At 35.4% G+C, this 21,953-nt stretch overlaps 1 protein-coding gene across 1 annotated transcript in view; it reads right to left on the bottom strand.

The window, feature by feature from the left end:
• LOC149794918 (centrosomal protein of 192 kDa-like) overlaps nucleotides 1-21,953 on the bottom strand; it is a 76,055-nt gene that overhangs the window by 17,360 nt on the left and 36,742 nt on the right. The window contains exons 8-10 of the mRNA XM_089964560.1: nucleotides 18,378-18,473; nucleotides 12,336-12,461; nucleotides 875-1,110 (exon numbers count right to left, since the gene is read on the bottom strand). Of these exons, the coding sequence (XP_089820686.1) occupies nucleotides 875-1,110; nucleotides 12,336-12,461; nucleotides 18,378-18,473 (458 nt within the window). The remainder of the gene's footprint in view (nucleotides 1-874; nucleotides 1,111-12,335; nucleotides 12,462-18,377; nucleotides 18,474-21,953) is intronic.

The raw sequence follows: 21,953 nt of genomic DNA, 5'->3' as shown, positions 1-21,953 counted from the left end.
CAATTACTGTCAGTAGTAATAGCCACTCATTACCAAAGTGAACAAGCTCAACATCTTACTAAGGGAAGCCATAAAGGCTATTAAACCATTTTCCTGCTGACTTGGGTATTGTACATCGATGCTGCCACTTCTCAGCTGTTACTACTGTTCGATAATTGTAATCTTAACAATTATCAGAGTGACTAAACCGGACATCTTATGATAACATAGCACTAAGGCTAATTGGATTACATGTACGTACCCTTTTGTATGGATTAAAATTTGAGTCTTTCTCGGTTTTTATGGAATAAATTTGGCTTCTCGTGAGGCGTAAATGATATAATATTAACCTTGGTGGTAAATGTACTTTATTCAACACTTCTTTCAGTAAAGAAAACCTGACATCGGGAAACAGAAATCGGATTACTTAAGACACATTATGAATAAAATACTGGTTCTGGATACATATTCATATAAAATGCGGCTGCTTGTGAGGGGTAAATTTTATAATTTTGCACTAATATGCTGGCTGCTGGTCGCGTTAGCCGGGTGGCCTTTCGCGAGGGGTACTACTGAACAAAAAATCGTCGGTGCCAACGGATTCTGGCCGTAAGGAGCGGGTGGCCGCTGGTCAGGGGGGCCGTTCAAGAGGGGGACTACTGTATTTCCATCATGATCAAATGAGAATGTATAAGAATTCCAAATTCAAAAGATTTTGTAATATTTAACTCAAAATGTGTTACAAATACTTTTATTTGATTTCCTGTGGATGCCACACACACAATTCTTTTTTGAGACAATATTTTATGATTGTGTTGCCATTATCACAGAAAACTGGAAACAGGAAGTAACTCTGTAAATTACTTCCTTTGACTTCTTTAGGGACGAAACTTACCTAGCTTTATCATCTGCCTTGCTTTCTGCTTGACTGATTTGTGTATCTTTTGCCTTGCTTTCTACTTGACTCATCTGTGTATGTTTTGCCTTGCTTTCTACTTGACTCTTCTGTGTATCTTTTGCCTTGCTTGATACCTGACTCATCTGTGTATCTTTTGCCTTGCTTGATACCTGACTCAGCTGTGTACTGACCTCATGTCTGGGTTTCTCCAGAGGAATCCTCTCTGTAACACCCTTTACCAGAAAGAAGTTTAAATGTTTAAAATAGATCATTAGACTTGTAGGTAAATGAATGCTATATATGAATGGGAGGTAACACTCTGAAAAGAATTTCTAGGAATTCAAGATACCACTTTATTTTAACTGAAGAACATCTCTGGTATTCTTGATCAATAAGAATTTCAAATTAGTCACTGTGGCAGTCTAATTGGATGTAAGATTGGTGCCATTTTCCTTAAAGAAAAATTGGACACCATTAGAAGAATTTTGGTGAAAAGCCTAGGTTGATATAACAATCTACTGAGGAGAATTTGTGACAAGATTTTGTACATGCATGGTACCCAAACTTTTTGAAACAAAACTTTCCAGGTCTTTTCCTGAATGAAACTTATTTTTCAAGGTTCACCTATGATCATTATTGAAAGGAATTTTAAAACATTTTGGCTTATGAAAGATGCATTTTTAAATCAAAAGCTGTTTATATTGTTAGATTCTCCCATAACATCTGAATTAGACATTTGACCACGTACAAAAGCATAGGATGCCTTGCTAGAAACAAGTAGAACAACTCCAAAATTCATATAAATTTTCATGTAACTCACTTTAATTTACAGAATAAAAAGCCTCAAAGGAACTGGTGCTTTACTGGGTGAAAAGAATTTCCAGGAATTCAAGATAAAATAATTTCTTCCTTTTAGCAGCTAAATGCTAAAACTGTCTTTATATTCTTCAGTGATAAGAAGACTTTGAAATTAGCTTCTGTAGATGGCATATTAGATATCAGATTGGCACATTTCAATTTGGTACATCAAGCAGACATCATCAGAAGTCATTTGGTGAAAAACCCATATCATATTGTTCATCCCAATCCACTCAGGTGAAGCAGCAACAAGATTTTCACTCAAGCCAACATGGAAGCCATACTGGACATACAGCTGGAACCATCTTCATTTAGGAGGAAAAAAGGTAATATTTTCAAGATAGCTATCATGGTAGTTTAGTCATTTTCACTTAAGATCAACTTGACATCATAACAACTCTTTGGATGAAAAACCTCCAAGACAAAATGGCTTTCCATTCAAGAGGAGAAGTGACAACAAAATTTTTAAGATGGCCACATACTGATGTCAGATCATCACCATTTTAATTTAGTAGGAAGAAAATAAATGTTGGCCATTGTGGCAGCTATTAGACCTCAGATCAGTACATGTTTCAATTAGGACCAATTAGACATTGTATGAAGTCTTTAGGTGAAAATGACACGTCAATATGACTATTCTGAAGGAGCTGTGATAATTAAATTAAGATGGCTACTGTGGCAGCCATAATGGACATCAGACTGGAACCATTTTCATTGAAGACCAACTATATTGCATGACAAATGTATTAGTGAAAATGTCATACTGAAATAGCCATCCTTTCAGGAGGAAAAGCAATAATATTAACAAGATTTTCAAGATAACTGATGTAGTAGCCATACTGGATATGAATTCAGTACCATTTACATCACGGACCAACTAGACATAATAAGAAGTCTTTCAGTGAAAACCTCATGTTGATACTACCATTAATTCTGGAGTAAGATTTTCAAAGATGACAATTGTGTGGCCGCCATAATGAACATCAAATCAGCAGCATTTTTATTAGAACTAAAAGAATATAAAAATATCTTCTGATAAAAACCCATGTAAATATGACTTACTGCTTGGAAGGAGTTGTGATGCTAAGATTTTTAAGATGCGTGCGAAAGTGGCCATACTGGACTTCTGATTGGTACAATTTTCATTTTGGAACAACATCATAAAAGATGACAAAACTCCATGCTGATATGACCATCTAAGACCAAACTACCACCTGGGGCCCCGGGATGTCATTTAGTATAAACCAGACATTGAAGAAGCCTTTTAGTGAAACCCACATGTTGATACAACCATTTATTTAGGTGAAGTAGTTTATATCATGATTTCTCATGACACCATGGTTAATGGATGTCTGGGTGGCACTGTTTTAATTTAGGACTAACTAGACACCATAAGAGGTCTACTGCTAAAAACCCCAATATGACATCCTATTCAGGAGGAATTAAAATAACAATATTTTTAAGATGGCTGCAGCCATATTGGGCATCATATCAGCACCATTTTCATTTAGGATCAACAAGACATTATAAAAGTCATTTAGTGAAACCATGTAGGTACAATTCCAAAGGTATAATAATCATTACTACAAGTTTTTCAAGATGGCCACTGTGGTGGCTATATTGCATTTCTGAGCAGAACCATCTCCATGTATGACCAACCAGATATTAGAAGAAATCTTCTGGCAAAAATCCCATGTCAAATGACTGCATTCAGAAAATGCATCAATAATAAGATTTTCAAGTTGTGGCAGTCATATTATTGGACATCAGATCAGTGCCATTTTCACTGAAGATCAACAAAACATCTTAAAATATATTTTATAGAGACCCTATGCTAATATGACCATCCATTCATTAAAAAACATTTTGTTATGGTTAATGGGGAGACCAGACTGGATGTCCAAGTGAAACAATTTTCATGTAGGGCAAACTGGACATCATAAGAAGTTTTCTGGTGAAAAATGACTTTCTGTTCAGGAGGAGGAATGATAAGAAGATTATCAAGATGGTTGCCATGATGGCCGAATTGGATGTCAGATTGACCCAATTTTTGTTCAGGACATATTGGATATATAAGTTGTGCAAACAGACATACAGATGATACTGGAAGGCTGATGCTGGATAGATGATAGCCAACAGGACTTTGATCAGTAGAGCTAATAAAAATTATTCAGAATGTTATGTCTGTAGCCTGTTTCTTAATGTCTATAACCCATTTCCTTGCATCTATAACCTGCATCCTTATGTCTATAACCTGCTTCCTTATGTCTATAACCTGTTTCCTTGTGTCTATAACCTGATGTTGATATATTCTTCCAGAACTGACATACAGAATGTTTCAAGAAACAAGAGTCCTTAGAATGGACTGATGCTTTTCTAGGTGAAAAGAATTTCCAGGAATTCAAAATCATTCCTTCATTTTAAATGCTGAGTGCTGAAACCATCTTATCTATTCTTCAGGGATAAGATTTTCTAAATAGCTGGATAACATACTGGCCTAATTTTAATTTATTACCCAGCATTAGAAGACTTATTGTGAAAACTCCATGTAAATATGACCATCAAGTGGGGGGGATAGTGAAGGTTGTTGTAACAGCGATATTGGATGCACAATAAATACAATATTCATTTGGGATCAGCATGATATCATAAAAAATGTAATGGTGAAAACGCGATGTTGTTATAGCATCATTCAGAAGCAATTGAGATAACTATATTTTCAAGATATGGGGGGGGGCTCTACTGATATTCTGATGTTCTGAGAGTGACTGGTGAACTTGTTTGCATTTGCAACATGCATAATAGGACAGAATGTTGGCATAACTTGAAGCTACTTTCATGTACTTCAGATTGGCACTATTTTCATTTAGGTACAACATCAAAAAAGATGTCAAAACCCCATGCTGATATGACCATCTCAGACCAATCTACCACCTAAGATATGCAGGGTCTTTTTTTAACTAACCAGTATAACCAGTGAGGAAAACCAGAGAAATTCTTTTCTTTAAAAAATTCAAATCCTATATAAAACATGAAACTGCAGAGCACCACCTCAGCACCAACTATTTTGGGAGGAGTTGAGACAAGAATATTTTCAAGATGGACACCATGGTGGCCATGTTGAGGGTCAGGCTGCATCATTTTCAGACCTTTTCACCCCCTCCCATTTGAAGACATGTAATCTTTCAGGTAAACAAGTGTAGTTTTCCATCCTAAATGTGGACTGCTCCATTGGTCTAGTGGTTACAGTGTCCACCTCGGATGTGGCAGGTCGTGGGTTTGATTCCTGGCTGAGTCATACCAAAGACTTATAAAAATGGTACTAACATCTGCCTCGCTAGGTGCTCAGCATTAAGAGGTTAGTGTTAGGAGTGGTCAGCGTGGTGTCAGGATAATGTGACTGGGTGGGACATCATGCTACATGTCTGTGGCATGATGCCGCAGTACTAGACATTACTATAAACTGCCACACTGCAGACATCATAATGATGTGACTACAAAATTGTTAAAGCTATGTTAAAAATACAAATCACACACACACCATCCTAATTGTGTAGCACTTCCCTAGCTTCCAATTTATCAAGAAAATCATTCATTTTTACAGTAATGTCAGCAATACAGGACAAATTGTAAGCCACCCTAACTAAATTTAATGAATGAAGAGAAGTACTGCCTTAAATTTCCTGTTACTTCTAATTGTACAGGGCATAAACATGAAATCAAGTCCTTTGTTATTTGAGTACAAATCTGTAATATTCAAGACTTGAAAATATGTATTAATGGTGAAAAGCCCAAAAAGCTTTCATGTTTGCAATTTCTGTTCCATCTCTAACCAGCATCTTCCCCATAATGTTTGTACTGTGTGGGCAGAATCAGATGTTTCCATTAAAGCTGTGATACAGAATGTTTTCAAGAACAAAGTCAAGAATTGGAATGGACAACTGGGATTTCTGAAACAGTTCTGAAAGAATGCATAAATTACTAGCTCCAAGCATAGGGCCTGATTTAAGGATGAAATGCAAACAAATTACCGTATTTGCCGGCCTAAAAGTCAATGTGGAGTATAAGTCCAGTCAGCAAATTTGGCAAACTTTCCATCCTTCATCCTTATATGAGTCGATGCTGAGTATAAGACCAGATCAACACCTCAGATTGTGTTTTTCACTTCATTTTACATGGCATCGCGATTTTTATCCTACCTGTAACTCAGTATCCTTTCCAGTCAGGATCATTAAATGGAACTATTAGGACCCAATTTGTTTCAAAAGAAGTATTTTAAATGTATTATGTACTTTTGGCTACATATAATGATGCTGACCCCCAAAAATTTTGATTTACAGATAGGATAAAACTGGCGAGGCTGTGTGGAATTATAATGATTTCTAGTTTCATAAATATTACAAGTATCACTGTATGCTATTTCGGATTATCTGCAATAGTGAAATTGCATCATAAATACTAAAATGCATTTTCCAGGGGTGGTGGGTGGAAAAGAGAGATAGAGAGAGAAGGATGCATATGTATTCCATTAAATTTTTCTTTTTGCACCTCGAGATAAAAATAAAATATGGTCCAATATATGAGACAGGAGAGAGAAAGAGAGAAAAGGAAAAAGTTCATCTCTGAGTCAGTGGATTTTTTTTCTTTTTTAAAACTTTTTGCCCCCCCCCATGTTGCTGAAGCTTTTGTCAAAGAGAGAAACCATTACTAAATAAAACAGTGAATGTAAACTATGAAAATATATACTATACTCCTTCATGATTTAAATATCCACAATAGTTATTTCTATATAGTCTCCAATAGGTTAAATCCCAAGAATGACCATTTTGCATGCTGTCTAATTTTCTTTGTAAGTATTGCAACCTCAACATTCCCAACAATTAAGATTTTGTTTAAAGTGAATGTACTCTTCCTGTACTTAGGCAGCAATTGTTTTTTATCTTTGCTCATGCTAGATGTAGTTTAAATTTGTGTCAGTTCCATCCGCAAGTTCAAAAATGTCACCACCTGTGAAATTGACAATACTAACCACCTTGGAATATCCTTTAACTATATGGTATGGTATTCATAATACCCATGAGTAGCCTCATTTCCTTATTGGTAACCTCGCTAATCTGATCAGGTCTGCAGAATATTGACCTCAAACAGATGTTATCTTGGCATGACTAAATACAGCCACATCATATTTAATTAGAATGTAAATACCACTACAAAGCATTGTGATTCTTTTAATAATGGAAGCAGAAACAAAAATTAGAAGGAATTGCTTGACTAGCAGTATTAATTGATAATGGAATATGGTACTGCAGTTGTACACAAGTAAAATCAGTCATCAGGTAAGCGAACAACACAGATTTACAATCATGAAGACATCTGTCTGTCTGTCTGTCTGTCTGTCTGACTGTCTCTCTGAATGAGGCATACGGATTATCTGATCATTAGGTGCAAGAAGAAAATTGTGATGGAATATGTCTTTGTCATGGTTATTCATCTTCTAACTTGTAAATTCTAAGGCACATATATGTAATTAAATTTAAACAATGTATATTAAAAACAACGTACATTACAAGTGTTTGCTGCTTTAGTGCAATTACATCTGATCTGTTAATTTTTAATACTGACGATCATGTAATTGTTTAAAATACTAAATGTGAGATCCTCTATTTGTTCATACATGATCTCTTCCCTAAAATGAAATATTTCTTAAACATTATTTTTCGTACTCTTGGAGAATTGTTTTCCATCTGAAAATATGATAAAGCAATTTGGATGATATAATCCATATATAAGTCGATTTGGAGTATAAGACGAAGCCATGATTTCCTGGTCAAAAAAGTATTGTCTTATGGGCCAGCAAGTACAATACACTAAAATGGTAGGGGTAAACTAGTTTTCATTTTCATTTCAAATCAACCAGACATGATAAGAACTCTCCTCATGAAACCCAATGTAAAAATGACTTAACAATTAAGAGGAGTGGTGATAAGATTTTCAAGATGGCCAGCATGGTGATCATCATGGTTGTCAGATCAGCACCATTTTATTTAGGACTAATAAGACATTATAAGCTGTCATATTAATGTTATTTAGGACTATAGTCTGACTCTACATCCCTTTTCTTTGTACCTCCCTACCGATTTCAAAAACGAGAACGTTTAATGTGATAAAAAATGCACAGAACTAAGTCAACTGAATCATTGATTTATAATTTCTAACCTGACTGTGACCAGAATGGCAATAATGCTGCCATCCCCTGCACCATTTCATGCTTAACGGACTTCCATACTAACACGGCGCCATATTGCGTACACTATAGGCTAGTTTATTTCCTTCAGACAACATAATGATGTAGTTCATCCTGTTCGGCAAATGCTAAATAACTGCGTAAATTACATAACATTGAGAGTTTGGAATTATATCCCTCTGCATACATGAACATAGAAATTAAACCGCTTGTTAAATCCACATGAAAAGCGTAGCTGTCATTTTCCTTTGCTTGATTCGACATTGTAAATATCAGAAGCAGACGACTTATGTATGTACATCTATAGTCGTGATACACCCCTTTGCTGAAAATGGACTTGTCCAGCAACTGGAAATGGATCCGATTATGTCCGTCTATTGCACTGAAAACTTCTGTTAAGCATGAAACGCGCATAAGATGACGGTGTTAGGGCCACTCTACTCAGAGTCGGGTTAGAAACTATAAATCAATGAATGAACTGACTAAGTTCCTTGCACTTTTTATGACATTAAAGGTTTCCATTATTTAAATCGGTAGGGGGTACAAATAAACGGGTTTGTATTATCAGACTATAACAAGACATTATAAACTGTCATACTGATATGAATTTCCATTTTGGAGGAGTAACATTTTCAAGATGGCTAACATGGTGGTCATAAGGAGTCTAATAGTATGACTCTTCCATCTGGGGCATACTAGACATCATAAGGAGTCTTATTAGTACTACTCTTCCATTTGGGGCATACTAGACATCATAAGGAGTCTTATTAGTACTACTCTTCCATCTGGGGCATACTAGACATCATAAGGAGTCTAATAGTATGACTCTTCCATTTGGGGCATACTAGACATCATAAGGAGTCTAATTAATACTACTCTTCCATTTGGGGCATACTAGACATCATAAGGAGTCTTATTAGTACTACTCTTCCATCTGGGGCATACTAGACATCATAAGGAGTCTTATTAGTACTACTCTTCCATTTGGGGCATACTAGACATCATAAGGAGTCTTATTAGTACTACTCTTCCATCTGGGGCATACTAGACATCATAAGGAGTCTAATTAATACTACTCTTTCATCTGGGGCATACTAGACATCATAAGGAGTCTTATTAGTACTACTCTTCCATTTGGGGCATACTAGACATCATAAGGAGTCTTATTAGTACTACTCTTCCATCTGGGGCATACTAGACATCATAAGGAGTCTTATTAGTACTACTCTTCCATTTGGGGCATACAAGACATCATAAGGAGTCTAATTAATACTACTCTTCCATCTGGGGCATACTAGACATCATAAGGAGTCTAATTAATACTACTCTTCCATCTGGGGCATACAAGACTTTTTTTAATGTAGCTATAACAATTTTTCAGTCATATCACTATAATGTCTGCAGTGTGACAGTTTATAGTCACTGATGTCTAGTCTAATAGTAAAACTCTTCCATTTGGGGCATACTAGACATCATAAGGAGTCTAATTAATACTACTCTTCCATCTGGGGCATACTAGACATCATAAGGAGTCTAATTAATACTACTCTTCCATCTGGGGCATACAAGACTTTTTTTAATGTAGCTATAACAATTTTTCAGTCATATCACTATAATGTCTGCAGTGTGACAGTTTATAGTCACTGATGTCTAGTCTAATAGTAAAACTCTTCCATTTGGGGCATACTAGACATCATAAGGAGTCTAATTAATACTACTCTTCCATCTGGGGCATACTAGACATCATAAGGAGTCTAATTAATACTACTCTTCCATCTGGGGCATACAAGACTTTTTTTAATGTAGCTATAACAATTTTTCAGTCATATCACTATAATGTCTGCAGTGTGACAGTTTATAGTCACTGATGTCTAGTCTAATAGTAAAACTCTTCCATTTGGGGCATACTAGACATCATAAGGAGTCTAATTAATACTACTCTTCCATCTGGGGCATACTAGACATCATAAGGAGTCTAATTAATACTACTCTTCCATCTGGGGCATACAAGACTTTTTTTAATGTAGCTATAACAATTTTTCAGTCATATCACTATAATGTCTGCAGTGTGACAGTTTATAGTCACTGATGTCTAGTCTAAATGTACAACTCTTCCATTTGGGGCATACTAGACATCATAAGGAGTCTAATTAATACTACTCTTCCATCTGGGGCATACTAGACATCATAAGGAGTCTAATTAATACTACTCTTCCATCTGGGGCATACTAGACATAAGGAGTCTAATAGTATGACTTTTCCATCTGGGTCATACGTGTGTGTGTGTGTGTGTGTGTGTGTGTGTGTGTGATCTGGATTTTTAATGTAGCTTTAACAATTTTTCAGTCATATCACTACAATGTCTGCAGTGTGACAGTTTACAGTGATGTCTAATCTAATAATACAACTTTTCCATCTGGGGTATACTAGACATCATATGAAGTCTAATAGAACAGCAAAAAATCAAAATGATCATCCTTCTAGAAGCCATAACAAGATTTTCAAGATTTGTGGTGGTTATATCAGAGGTCAGATTATCATCATTTTCATTATGACCATCCAGACACAATAAGAAGACTAACAGTAAAATCCCTATTGTCATATGACCAATTATTCAGGAGAAGATGTGATGACAAAATTTTGAAGATGCCACTGTGGTGGCCATTTTGGGATTCTAAGCAATACCATTTTTATTTAGGGCCAACTAGCCTTCATAAGAAGTCCATGTAAAAGCCCCCTGTCAATATGACCATTTATTCAGAAGTAGCAAAGCACAATTCTCAAGATAGCCACCATGGCAGGCATACTAAGGCAAGCAGCATCGTTTTCATTTAGGATTAACATCATAAGCATCATTCTGGTGAAAACCCCATGCAAATATAAGATTTTTGTTGTTGAGGAGAAGTGGCATTAACAAAATTTTCAAGATGGCTGCTGTAGCAGCCAAACTGGACATCAAATTAGCACCAAATATCATTTAAGACCAACTAGACATCTTAAGAAACCTTAAAGTGAAAACCCCATGTCGATCTGACCATCCATGTTGGAACAGTAGTGACAAGATTTTGTGGAGGCTATATTAGACAACAAGGCATCACCTCTAGAAAGAACTAGAAAACATAAAGGTCTTCTAGCGAAAAACACGTGTCAATATGACTTTCTGATAAGGAGGATTAGTGATAAGTTTTCATTATGGCTGCCATGGTGGCTAAAATATCAGATCAGCATCATCTTAGAACCAACTAGACATCAAGAGCAGTCATTAAGTGAAAGTCCCATGTTTATAACCATCCATTAATGAGGAGTAGAAATAACAAGCTTTTCATGATGGCCACTGTGGTGGTATTTTGTGTGTCCAAGAGGCATCATTTATGGCCAATTAAACCTTGAGACAAATGTGTCGGTAAAGTTTCATGGCAATCCACTAACTAATTTAGGCAGAGCAGCAATAACAAACTTGTGCTAACAGATAGATGACAGATGATCAGTATAGTTAAAAATCTGACTTCAGAAACTGGGCAAACTCAATATGAACAGGTTTTAAACCATTAATTTAACAGTGTCAGTGGTTGTTACAGCAATATTATTGCAAAAATTAAGATAATGAAAAAATGTTGCAGCACCACCAGAAAATTAAAAATGTTGACAGCTACAAGTATGCTATACTGGTAGGATGAAGATCAAACTTTTGATTGGATGCATATTAAATGATGGTAGGATGGAGATCAAACTTCTGATTGGATGCACATTAAATTATGGTAGGATGGCAATCAAACCTTTGATTGGATGCATATTAAATGATGGTAGGATAGAGATCAAACTTTTGATTGGATGCATATTAAATGCTGGTATGATGGAGATCAAACTTTTGATTGGATGCACATTAAATTATGGTAGGATGGCAATCAAACCTTTGATTGGATGCATATTAAATGATGGTAGGATGGAGATCAAACTTTTGATTGGATGCATATTAAATGATGGTAGGATGGAGATCAAACTTTTGATTGGATGCATATTAAATGATGGTAAGATGGAGATCAAACTTTTGATTGGATGCATATTAAATGATGGTAGGATGGAGATCAAACGTTTAATTGGATTAAATGCAATACAACCATAATGAATATCGATATGATAAGAAACCTATTCAAGTTTCTGATAAAATGAATTGTTTCAACCGTTGTAATTCACAGGTAAAAATAATTTTGCTACATACACAGAAATTTACATAAAGAAAACATTCCTAATATAAACAGCTGCTGGTATCATCATCATGTTATAAGTCTTATGGTTTAAAACAAATGGAGGGAGATTGAAGAGAGACAGAGAGGGTGAGTGAGAAAGTAGATGAACCTCTCCCAGGAGATGAATCCTGATGGAGTCTTTGTCAACACCACTTTCTGAGTGATCTCCCCTGGTCTGGACATCCCAGTACTGACTGAATGTACCTTGAGATCGTGGTCTGAACTGTATTATAATCTGTAAAATAGATGAAATAAATTTAAATTTATCTCAGATTTTATGATACTTCATAGTTTAGATTGGTTGAACATGTAAGTTTTAAAAACTACATAGGATTTAGTTACATCAAGATAAAAAAGACGAGTGTGTGTATGTGTGTATATGTATGTATCTATATATGTGTATAGATATATATATATATATATATATATATATATATATATATATATATATATATATATACATACATATATATATATACATATATATATATATGTGGTTTAACCAATGACCATGTAACCACCAACGAAGAAGTCCACAACAGGATCTAACGAGCCATCAAATTCTATGAAGACCTCTTGACCAGTGTAAAAAAGGGTAAACTGAAGTGGTATGGTCATGTCTCAAGATCATCTGGACTGGCAAAAACAATTTTGCAAGGCATAGTGCGAGGGTGCAGACAGAGACAGACAGAAAAAGCAGTGGGAAGACAACATTAAGGAGTGGACATTCATGGGATTTGGAGCTTACAAAGGGCAGTAGAAAGATGGAGAGAATTGGTTGTAAAGTAAACTGTGGTGCCCCAACGACCTCTTGGGTTCAGGGTTTGATGACAATGATGATGATGATGATGATAAGGTTTAACAGCACAGCAGCATATTCCTGGCTTGATAGTGCTATGCAAAGGTTAAAATTATATATGTTAAAAGCTGCTAAAATCTTCTGGAAGACAAATAAATAAAGGAAAATATACACAAACTTCCAAAATAAAGGAAAACACACACACTTCACAATAAAGGAAACCATACACTCTTTCTAATAAGGAAAACATACACACACTTCCAAAAAGAAGGAAAACAAACACAATTCCAAATAAATGTAAACATAAATGCACTTCCTAAAAAGAAAAATGTACACTTGTACACCAAAAAAGGATCAAATTTGAAGCTGTTAATAATTCTATGATAGGTTTATAAAAAGAAAGATCTGTTTTTTGTTTAATATAAACTACACTTTAAGAAAGAACCCGATTTTTGCTGATGATATATATTCAAGGTTCAGTGCAAAATTGGTAAAACTATGCCAAATTATAGGACATTATAAAATCTTTGGCAAAGACACTGTTACTGCCACTTAAGTGTACTTTTTTCTTCTTATCTTCTAATGCATGAAAGGTGATCATGTTTGTAAATGCTATGATACGAGCAATGCTGCCTTACATCTATGAAATGTCATAATGAGTGGTTTCTATCCTCGCTGAAAAACTGTAATTCATGTTATAAGATGTTAATTAGGTCACCAGTAGATTAGGCATATTAGAAGATTTTACTCAGTAACCCAGCAATCAGAAGTCTTTGAGAGGGTTTAATTTTATTGCAGGTCAAAACAGTCAACGAGGTGTTGTGCAAATCCGAGTCTCATAGTTCATTCTGCCAATATTAGTCTCAAACCTATTGAAAAGTCCAAATTCTGCTACTTTAATGACAGGGTCACATTGCCAGCCAGTATTTCATAACCAAGGATCCAAGGAAATGATTGACATGCACGGGTCATTAGCTTATTTATTAACCTGTATGTCACGTTATTACAATATGTTCTGACAAATACGACCATATTTTTGTCCAAGTCACAAAGGGGTGCAGAATATGAACTGGATATTTTTTTCCCTGCATTTGAATTATGACAAGTACATTTAGTCACTCATGAACTGCTTCTATTCATAAAAACAAAGGTCTATCAATGTAGAGATGATTAAGTCTTAGGTCATCTTGCTAGGCTGTCCAAGCCCATATATGTGTTATTACTGACGCTATGGTCAATATGTTTTATTTTTTCTTTAAGTGTATAAAAAAAAATGACATAAGGCCTGTATCCTGGAAAGACTCAAAAGGCCCGTGTTCTAAAGCAGGCTTACTAGACCTGTGCCCTGGAATAGACTCAAAAGTTCTGTACCCTGGAATGAGACTCATAAGGCCTGTGCCTTGGGAAGAGATTTGTTAAGGTCTGTGCCTTGGGATGAGATTTGTTAAGGTCTGTGCCCTGCGATGAGATTTGTAAGAACTGTGCCCTAGAGAGGGGCTCATAAGGCATGTACCCTGGGATGAGATTTGTAATGCCTGTGTCCTAGAGAAGGAATCATAAGCCCTGTGCCTTGGGATGAGATTCATAAGACCTGTGCCCTAGAGAAGGGCTCATAAGACATGTACCCTGGAATCCTATTATGTCTTGTAGTGCAGAAGGTAAAATGTATTGTCATCAAAACTGATACTGAAAAGTTTGTTCCTGTTGCAGTAGCAAGTACATCTAGGTTTTAATACCCTTTGAGGTAACATTCTTGTTATATTCAAGTCTGTAAGCAGAAATGGTAACAATGGTTTAAGTTACCAAATATTACTTGCAAATGAATAGCATTACATCTGAAAAATTCCATTTTTTATTCTTAAGTTGTCTTTGACTGCCGCAGATAAAACTTCATCTGACTTATTCATTGATCTGTTGATTTCCTTGGCTTAAACTTTCTTTAGATATACCAATTCCTAGATATAAATTGTCCAACCATACACAAGCATATTTGTAATCTATCAATGTGATACAGAACTTCACTGGCATGATACTGGAGTCATTAACTTTCTTGTAGTCCTCTTTTCTTGCAGGACCAACTTTGAAAAGAGAGTATAAACTTGACAGCAGAGATGAAACACCCCAACCAGTAGCCAATGCTCTTGTTTTGAATGCATTATGGAAAACATGCAGCCTGCATGATCCAATGTTAATTAAAGACACAGTATAGTCCTCTTGCGTAACTTCCTCATAAGATAAAACAATTTCCAATTCACATTTGGGCCATCCATAGATATTTGTAACATCTCCTTAGTTTGAGTCCTTATAAAAATCTTCAACCATATCCTGTGGTTGCATGGCCCAGAATCAGGAACAAGGTAAATATGGCCCAGAATCAGGAACAAGGTAAATATGGCCCAGAATCAGGAACAAGGTAAATACGGTCCAGAATCAGGAACAAGGTAAATACGGCCCAGAATTGGGAACAATGTGCCAAGTCTTAACAGTGTCCTCAATGACACAAGAGTACCTTACATCCATCTGCTTGCATTGCAACATTTTGTTCAAAGTCTTTTCTGCCAAATCAGAATTTGCTTTTTCTCAACTAATCAGAACATCATTATGTTGCCTACAAAGAGTAACAGCAACAGCTTGATATGTATAATATGAGATCCAAAAGTACAGATATATTGGTAACCATGCAATGCCAGCATTTTGCACATTTCTATGACTGGTGTATGTTATTCTTTATGCATACATTTTGAAGAAAAAAAAAAAACAACCAAAAACCTTGATCTACTTTAATTATAACTCTTTTGTGGAACAGCTCTGATCAGGTAAAATTCAAGGACTTTCAGAGGCCATCTGTCAAAATTCAGTTTTGATTTGAATTTAAGGACTTTTCAAGAGTATCCATGAAATTCAAAGACTTTTCAAGGCTATGTGAACCATGCAATGTCAAGACAGTAGGACTGTATTCATATTTAAGTATGGTTTGTTAGTATACAATGAAACCAGTAAACATAATTTAAGAACATAATAAATAAAATTCATTGTCATTTCATGATAAATTATGTAATACCCTTACTTTTGATCTTGGACTAAGAGAATTTATGCTATTTTGATCTCAGTTTCTACTTAAACATACAAGCATTGTTACCTATTCATTAAAAGTTATGATCACATCTCCAATATCCTAGGTAACAATATATCAATCACTACTACTCTGATACTATAAAAAAATACATTTATCTATGACCTATCTAAAATTTAAGGTGAACTGTTCATTATCTGCCATTCCCTTGATATGTATTATTGGACAGGGTCATGGCTGTTCCATTTAAACATACATTGTACCCAGAGAAGGAAATTTACACAAAATGTATGCCAGGGTGTCCTGATTACTCAATGTATGCCAGGGTGTCCTGATTACTCAATGAGTTATAAAAATAGCAAAAAATATGAAATAACGTCTATGGGTGACTACTCCACATTGAAAATTCCTTACCTGGGTCCAGATACATCTTAACAAAACCGTTCTCAGTAATACAAATATTATTTTTATGCTATAATTTAAAGGATAGGATTTTATGATGGATGATAACTAGCAGTCATTGAAATTATTTTAATGCAATCAAATAATAAAATCAAAATCCATTTAAAATTAACCCGTTAACATGAAACTGCATTTTTAGCGGACGGACAGTCAAATTTTCATTACAAGGTGAAGGATCATGATGTGGATGCTTGTGAAGGTAGATTTATACTGTTTACAAGAAACAACCAGTAAAATTAAAATACCAAGAGAAATTAGTAGGTCTATGTTTCAGAGGCTAATCAGAATTTAGCTCCGGGAAATAAGTATATGTCCCTTTGGATTCAGAATAAAGCGAATAAAGATACTGAGCCAAGTGCAACTGTTATACTGGGAGATGCAAGTAGAATATATGAACAAACCTTTTATTTTTGTTTTCTTTTAGCTAAATACTACATATATATATATATATATATATATATATATATATGTAAAATGAAAGAGGATATGCATGGACTAGATGGTTTAAAGTCTTTCTTAAAGACCATTATAATCTGGAAATGTATACTGCAATCATAGTGGAAAGGAAAAAAGAATTTATGTTGATTTGGGAACAGTGGGAGCTATTATTCCACAGTAACTAAGAATGATGTATTTAATTTATATGTATGTTTAATAGTATTATGTTATAGTGTACAGTGTGTCACCTAGATGTTGTACATTTGTAATTGTCTCAAAAGAGATTATGTGCTATATGAAAGTGTGCAAGTGTGCTTGCATATGTGTGTATTATTTTTTTATACACAATACTTATTGTCCCTAGATTATGCCAGATGCAAGGTGACCTTGGGATGGTTTACGGACCCAATGGTCAACCTATTACTGGGACAATTAAAAAAAATCCTCGACAAAAAACAAAAATACCAAGAGAATTCTTCTATTTCTCGAGGGGTACACAGCTATGAGCTTTCAGTTTGCACAGTCTATCATTTTATACCCAACATATCATTCATTTTATTTTTTATTTACTTCCGAAGTTTCTGATCTCTTCTATAACTGTAACATTTAAAATTATGCTTCTGAATTCAGCATTTCCTCTTCACTCTTATTTCTTTTACCAATATGCAATAATCCTTGAAAGACGCACAGAATGACAGACTCACATCCCATGAGTGCTGATAGACACACAGAATGACAGACACATACTCCCTGAGTGCTGATAGACACAACGAATGACAGACACATAATCCCTAAGAGAAGGTTGTTGTTGTTGTTGTTGTGGGGTTTAACGCCATTTTTCAGCACGCGATAGGCTATACATGGCGGCCAGTATTAATGGTGGAGGAAGAACCCGGTAAAGCACCGGAAAGAACCACCGACCCACGAGAAGCTACTGGCAAGCTTTCTCACATACCCACATTGGCTGAATCCTAGACTCGAACCGCCGCAGACAGAGGTGAGATGGCAGTGATCCATAATGAAGAGTGCTTTAGACCACTCGGCCACTCGGGGCCCCCCGAAGAGAAGGCACTGATAGACAGACAGAATAACAGATACATAATCCCTAAGACAAAGTACTGATAGACAGACAGAATGACAGACTAAAACTAGTGCTATTAATGGCACAGTCCACTGGTATAGCCATTTAACAATACTACTACCATAAATAGGCCAATAGATTATGAAAAAAATGGTTAAGAAATACCATAAAAGTAACATTGAACAATATCATATTCCACTGATCAAAAGTGCATTCAATAATTCTGTGCAAAGTTAAAATTTTTTCAATAAATTATTACTCTATATTTCTTGCAAAAGTGGTGGACAGCATCACTTACCTGTATAGATTCATTAGCAGGTAGTTTTCCAAACTGCTTGGAAAAGTCAAACACTTTGTAATTGGCTCTGAAAATTTCTTTGGAATTGTCAGCACCCTGAAAAGATGCAACGGTAGAACACTGTATGAAAAACAACAGAGGAAAGATACAGGGCTTTTCCCCAAATTAAAAATTAGTGATGAAAGCCATAACAAATTTCAACACTACTTTTTATTTTTGTTGCCCTACCCCACCCTATTACCATGCCCTATCCCAACCCATCTCCAAGACTACTTTCAGCATTTCAAATATCATTCTAATTTATCCAGCAAATAAACAAAACACCAAATATGATCTTTTTCCTGTAACTGATGTAGATGGAGTTCTGGTTATGATGAGGTGACCATGTTACCTACAAAAAAATGTTACCTTTAACTACTGCTCCATCATCCTTCAGGCTAGTTTTTTTCAACCAAACTTCTCATATTTTTAAACCTGTGAGATCATTGTCTTGCAAGGGTCTGGCAAATGACTCAAACCTTGAATAAATCTTACAAACATTTTTTTAGCTAAGAATTAGAATTTTGAAAAATATACTTTATTTTGACTTGACCACAAAAGATATGCTGAGGAAATACAGTACAGGTGAATGCATAGATCATAAATCTCTTCCAGATAGTCAAATTGTAACACTACCTTGCACAGCTCATAGCAAGAAACTAAAACTATCTTGCACAATTTATAACAACAAACTATGACACTACCTTGCACAGTACATGACAACAAACTATAAAACTTCCTTACAAGGTACATAACAACAAACTGCAACATTACCTTGCACAGTACATATTAACAAACTGTAACATTACCTTACACAGAAGATAACAAACTGTAACACTACCTTGTACAGTACAAAGTAAAAACTGTAACACTTCCTTACACAGTACATATTAACAAACTGTAACATTACCTTACACAGAACATAACAACAAACCTTCATACTACCTTACACAGAACATAACAACTGTAACACTTCCTTACACAGAACATAACAACAAACTGGAACACTTCCTTACATAGTACATAACAACAATCTGTAACACATCCATACACAGTATGTAAAAACAAACTGTAACACTTCCTTACACAGTACATATTAACAAACTGTAACATTACCTTACACAGAACATAATAACAAACCATTATACTACCTTACACAGAACATAACAAATGAAAAACTTCCTTACACAGTACATAACAACAAACTGTAACACTTCCTTACACGGTACATAACAAAAAACTGTGACACTTCCTTGCACAAAACATAACAACAAAATGTAACATTACCATACACACAATATAAGAACAAACTGTAACACTAACTTATACAGTACATAACAACAAGCTGTAACACTTCCTTACAGAGTACATAACAACAAACTGTAACACTTCCTTACACAGTGCAAGGTAACAAACTGTAACACTACCTTGCATAGTTCGCAACAACAAACTGTAACACTTCCTTACACAGTACATGGTAACAAACTGTAACACTACCTTGCGTAGTTCATAACAACAAACTGTAACACTACCTTACACAGAACATAATAACAAACTGTAACACTTCCTTACACAGTACATGGTAACAAACTGTTAACACTACCTTGCACAGTTCATAAACAACAAACTGTAATGCAACCTTACTTAGTACATAACAGCAAACTATAACACTACCTTACACAGTATATATCAAGGGCACACACTGCCCACTTTTTCACCAATACAATTTTCAGTACAGTATAAACGTTGTTTACACTGACTGCTTGTGCTCAAATATTTCTAACCGACTTTGGCGTATAAATGGTGTCTTGTTCAGGACAGAAGAAATAGAAAGAAAAACAAATGAAGACACTGATCAGCAAGAATCAGTTGCATAGACATTTACTAGGACTTATGTGAAAGTCTGCTTAAATGACATTTTCCCAAGGAATTTATGTGAGGGCCTGCTTAAGTAGGACTATCCCCAGGCATGTCAGTCTGGCTGAATGAGACAATACCGAGGCATCTATATCAGTCTTGCTAAATGAGACAATACCCTGGCATCTTCACCAGCCAAAGGTACTCTGTCCACTTTATCCATTTACAGATATCTAAAACAGTGGTCTGAACAACTGCTATTTTGCTCATAAAAGAGTTAATGTATATAGCAACGAAAATCCATTGACCAATGAGGAAATTCATTATAATTCTTAATAAATATGGTGACTTCCATCATAGGATTTCAAGTAAATCTTTCAAATCTGACAGACTAACATGTACTGCTGTCAATGGAGGTTGCTATAGTTATTCTCAGCAATCTTCCTGAGTTTACGAAACATACAAACTGATTGGCTTGGTTTCTTTCAATCAGACAGTGGAGTGGTAACCCTTGCCCTGTGAAGATCGTCTACCGATCCTCATAATAAAACCCATACCATACTAAATATGCTCACATACCGTCAAAAGGTATACATGAAGACTTTTTTAAAGTCCATACCAAACAGAGTATACAACTCATCTGAAAATAGTGCAAGTGCAATGACTTTTCAACATGCATATCTTCAAACAATGAATATATGTATGAAGTTGCAAAACAATTTACTAAAATATTAAAGAGTTCAAGAGTTGTTGCACTAAGAAATTTTTGTCATACACTGCATCCAGCTGTATACAGAGTGGGCACTAACTCTTACAAAAATCAAGGGAGTTGTTGTTGTTGAAGGGTTTAACCTCATTTTTCAGCACAAGATAGGCTATATATGGCGGCCAATATAACTGGTGGAGGAAGAAGAACCCTGGAAAACCTTGGGAAGAACTACTGACCCACGAAAAGCTACTGGCAAGCTTTCTCACAAAACAAGTTAGCCAAGCCTGAGACTTGAACCCATGAAGACAGAGGTGAGATGGCAGTGATCAGGCACAGTAAGTACTTTAGACCACTCGGCCACATGGGGCCCCAAAATCATGGGGTTATATAGTTATTTACAAGTGCAAGTTCATGTGTTGACAACATTATTTATTGAGTTTCCCAGCAATCCATGTAAATCTACAAGACAAGTAGTTGCTCTCACCTGATTCAGTCTTATGCTGCAAGAAAATCTGCAATAGAAGTAGTTGCTTTTCCCTTGATTCGGTGTTACACTACAAGAAAATCTGCAAGTTAGACAAGTAGTTGCTTAAACCTGATTCTGTCTTACATGCAAGAAAATCTGCAAAACAAGTAGTTGCTTAAATCTAATTCAGCCTTATGCTGTGTTTAACTACAAGACTAAAAGGTTCAATAGCTACAAAAAAGCAAAATGATTTGTCAATATGCACACCTTCAACTGATGACCATAATATGCACAATGTTTCATCATAATTAAGTGAAAACTTTAGGTCTATTCATATTAATGATATCGTGTCATATACTGGACTAAGCGACCTGACAAAAAGAGTAATATCTCTTAAAAACAATTGCATGAACAGAATGATTGTTTGATATGCACCACTTCAGGTGATGAGCAGAATAAAGTTTCACAGCATTCCATAAACAATTCAGCACAAGTTGTGCTAGTA

The sequence above is a fragment of the Sinohyriopsis cumingii genome, chromosome 7 (genome assembly GCF_028554795.1).
Source record: "Sinohyriopsis cumingii isolate HCF-2022 chromosome 7, ASM2855479v2, whole genome shotgun sequence".
Taxonomy (NCBI): Eukaryota; Metazoa; Mollusca; class Bivalvia; order Unionida; family Unionidae; genus Sinohyriopsis; species Sinohyriopsis cumingii.
Note: the sequence above shows the minus strand (reverse complement) of the source record. Positions and strands in the feature narration are given on the sequence as shown.